At 38.7% G+C, this 3,152-nt stretch overlaps 1 protein-coding gene across 1 annotated transcript; it reads left to right on the top strand.

Moving 5' to 3' along the window:
- The first annotated feature begins 227 nt into the window (after positions 1-227).
- On the top strand, positions 228-3,152 carry LOC145468145 (uncharacterized). The gene is made up of 5 exons (XM_081451834.1): positions 228-305; positions 973-1,413; positions 1,631-1,872; positions 2,134-2,174; positions 2,407-3,152. Exons 1-5 carry the CDS (start codon positions 228-230, stop codon positions 2,514-2,516), a joined length of 912 nt encoding a protein of 303 aa, XP_081307960.1. The 3' UTR covers positions 2,517-3,152.

Consider the following 3,152-nt stretch of genomic DNA (forward strand, 5'->3'; position numbering starts at 1 on the left):
AGCTCTGACCTATCGACGAGATGTAAGGTTTTAAAATGTCTCCCACCTTTCGGGTATCACTCCTCCTATTTTTTTTTTAAGAAGAGAGAGATTTTGCAAAAAATAAGGGTATTAAGATACCCGTATTACATGGTGGGTCAATATTTTTTTTTGCCATTCAGGAAAAAGAAGATGATACTCAGGATGGGATCGATCAAGATCAACCACTGCAAGAGCAAACTTTGCTGATGATGGAATCGACTTCGTCACGAGATAACAGAGATATCATCCTTGATGTAACCCTATTCTCTGAGAATCCTGCTGAAGTAAGTAACTGAAAAGCGAAAGTGTTTGCCTTTTCATTGTTTATTTCCATGGCAGTTTTAGCTCTTAAAACTACATTTGCGAAGATTATAAGAAAGACTTACAAGATAAATTCATTGGTCAATGCGTATATTATTTAGATTGGTATCTACAAACGTACATGTGTATGGTAATGAAACTTTTACAGATCATTTAAAAATGATGTGTTAAGTATCCACGGATGTTTATTTCATTGGTGGTCGCGTGCCAAACTTGAATATGATGAGATCAGTCAGGTCAACATAGCCAAACTGGCAGTAAAAATCGAAAATATTACATATGTATTCTAAAGAGTAGTATTTAGTATTAAAAATGCTAAAGCTGGAGCGGTAGTGGAAGAAATGTAAAAAACAAACATTGAAACCAAAATCAAAACTGAGAAAAAAAAAAAAAAACAGTTGTACAGCTGCGCAACCTCGACATATTACTACAGATGTTTTCCAATCAATATAAGAAAAACTCACCGAGTTTAGTTTTTTTTCTTACGCTACATTATGTTTGAAACAAGTACCACAATTTCTATCCTGCCCTCCCTACTCAAAGTATTAATGACGAAATAATTTACACACGCTTAATTTACTATCATTACTTCTTAGGTTATGTTCTTTTTTTCTTGCCTTCTTTATTTAGGAAAACAGCGATGATGTACTGGCTCAGGAAAACTTCGAACTGATGCCGATACCATCGACATCACAGGAAAACAGCAACGCTGGCGCCATATTGGTATCGACTGAAAATATTGATGATGTTGACGACGACGAAGACGACTTTCTATATCAGGAAAACATCGAACTGATGCCGATGGCACCGACATCAAAGGAAAACAGCAATGCTGCCGCCATATTGATATCAAGTGAAAGTATTGATGATGACGACATCAAAGAAGACGGTTTCCCGGATCAGGAAGGAATGGAACTGCTGCCGATGCCATCGACATCACAGGGAAACAGCAACGCTCTCACCATATTGAAATCATCTGAAAATAATGATGATGACGATGACGAAGAAGAAGCAGACAGCTTAACTACTCAAAAGCTGTTTTCGTTTGCTCGGCAAATAGCAAAGGGAATGGTAGGTATTAGTATAGCTGTTTCGAAATGAGATAAAATGTAAAGATACTTTGTAGTAGTGACTCTCGACCTCCACAAAAAAAAATTTTCTAAACAAATCATCTAAGTGACCGGGATGGGTCTTGCGTGCCTCGTTTATTGGTCTTAGCGAAAAGAAAAAAGTATCATAATCTTTATTTATATAATTTGCTTTCTTAATTCTTTCATGATTTTTTTAGAATCATCTTGCAGAGAAAGGCTTCATTCATCGTGACCTTGCAGCTCGTAATATTCTGGTTGGCAGTGATAACCGAGTCAAAGTCAAACCGAGTCTGTCTCATCAACCAAAAGTCAAAGACTTTGGGTTGATGAGACAGATCTACGAAGACGTGTACAGTGGAAAGAATACGAAGAAGCTTCCTGTGAAATGGATGACCCCAGAATCAATTGATGACAGCATTTACACCATCAAGAGTGATGTGTAAGTCAGTCTTTCTGTGTGACGGAAAAGCCTTTTCCTTAACCCTCAGACGCAGACATGGAGAAGTGCCCTTTCGAGAATTTAGCATGTATCATCGAGTTGTGATACGCGGGAAGTTTGGAGAGCACGAAAAACGCGTAGAAGTTGCTTGTGGGGCAGCTTGTCATTATACTACAAAGACTAAAAAAAGAAAGCCTTAAAATCTTAGTTGTGTTGAGTGCATGTAATTACACTGAAACAGCTTTTTATATCTTCACGTAGCTGGTCCTTTGGCATAATTCTTTGGGAAATGGCCACCACGGGTAAGTTAAACAAAAATTATTATCTTTCTTATTGATCCTAAATTCTTTCTCCTTTATTTCCTAACCTGCGAACAGGCTCCTGGTGAGCCCGAACGAAGTTTTTTTCCGTCCTCACCGGGAGCCTGTTCGCAGGCTGTTATTTCCGAAATTAGCCATTACTTTCTTATGAGACAATAATGTGTGCTTTATGCTTTCTCGGTTTCTTAACTTTTTTTTTTTGGATGCATTTCAGGAGGTGTCCCTTATCCCACGTTAACCAATCGAGAGCTGTGTGGACTTTTGAAGACTGGTTATCGCATGGAAAGGCCTGATATGTGTTCTTCCACTCGTGTTTCTATATGACTTGATGGAAACACGCACGGTACATGTTTCCTATTAACGCATGGATCGGAAGTGAGGTCTAGAGAGGTTAATAGAGGATGCAGAGCTAATCAATGACATAGCTTATCATAAGATTTACTGATGATATATTGCTGGGTGCGATCCAGGATGCAATATGTCTCGTTAATTTCTTTTTCACATTATTTTGGATCACGATTATTGAAAAATTTCCTCTTTTTTTGCGCATCTTGCCCCTCCATGCTCCTATACAATGTCGAGAAGCTGATTTAGCGTTGCAATGTATTTCAAGTTGGGTTTGACAAATATTGTAGATTGATCAGTTTTGTTCCGCAATGCAGCTACTTAACTTTTTGTCATCTTCTTATAGATATGAACTGATGTCTGAGTGCTGGAATGAAGATCCATCCTCTCGTCCCAGTTTCTCGGAGTTGATTGACCGACTGGAGGTGATGATGACGAGGAATGTACCATATTGTGACTTGGACAGGCATGATGAGTCACGCCCCTACTACAACCTGCCCGTTAACGCTCAGCGGATAAGAAAGTGACAGAAGGGTCTACAGGATGATGCACTTAGGACGAGAACTTTAAAAGGCCATACTTAACCTTTTATAGGATAAAAACTAGCGACAAGTC

The sequence above is a fragment of the Orbicella franksi genome, chromosome 2 (assembly GCF_964199315.1).
Source record: "Orbicella franksi chromosome 2, jaOrbFran1.1, whole genome shotgun sequence".
In the NCBI taxonomy this organism is placed as follows: Eukaryota; Metazoa; Cnidaria; class Anthozoa; order Scleractinia; family Merulinidae; genus Orbicella; species Orbicella franksi.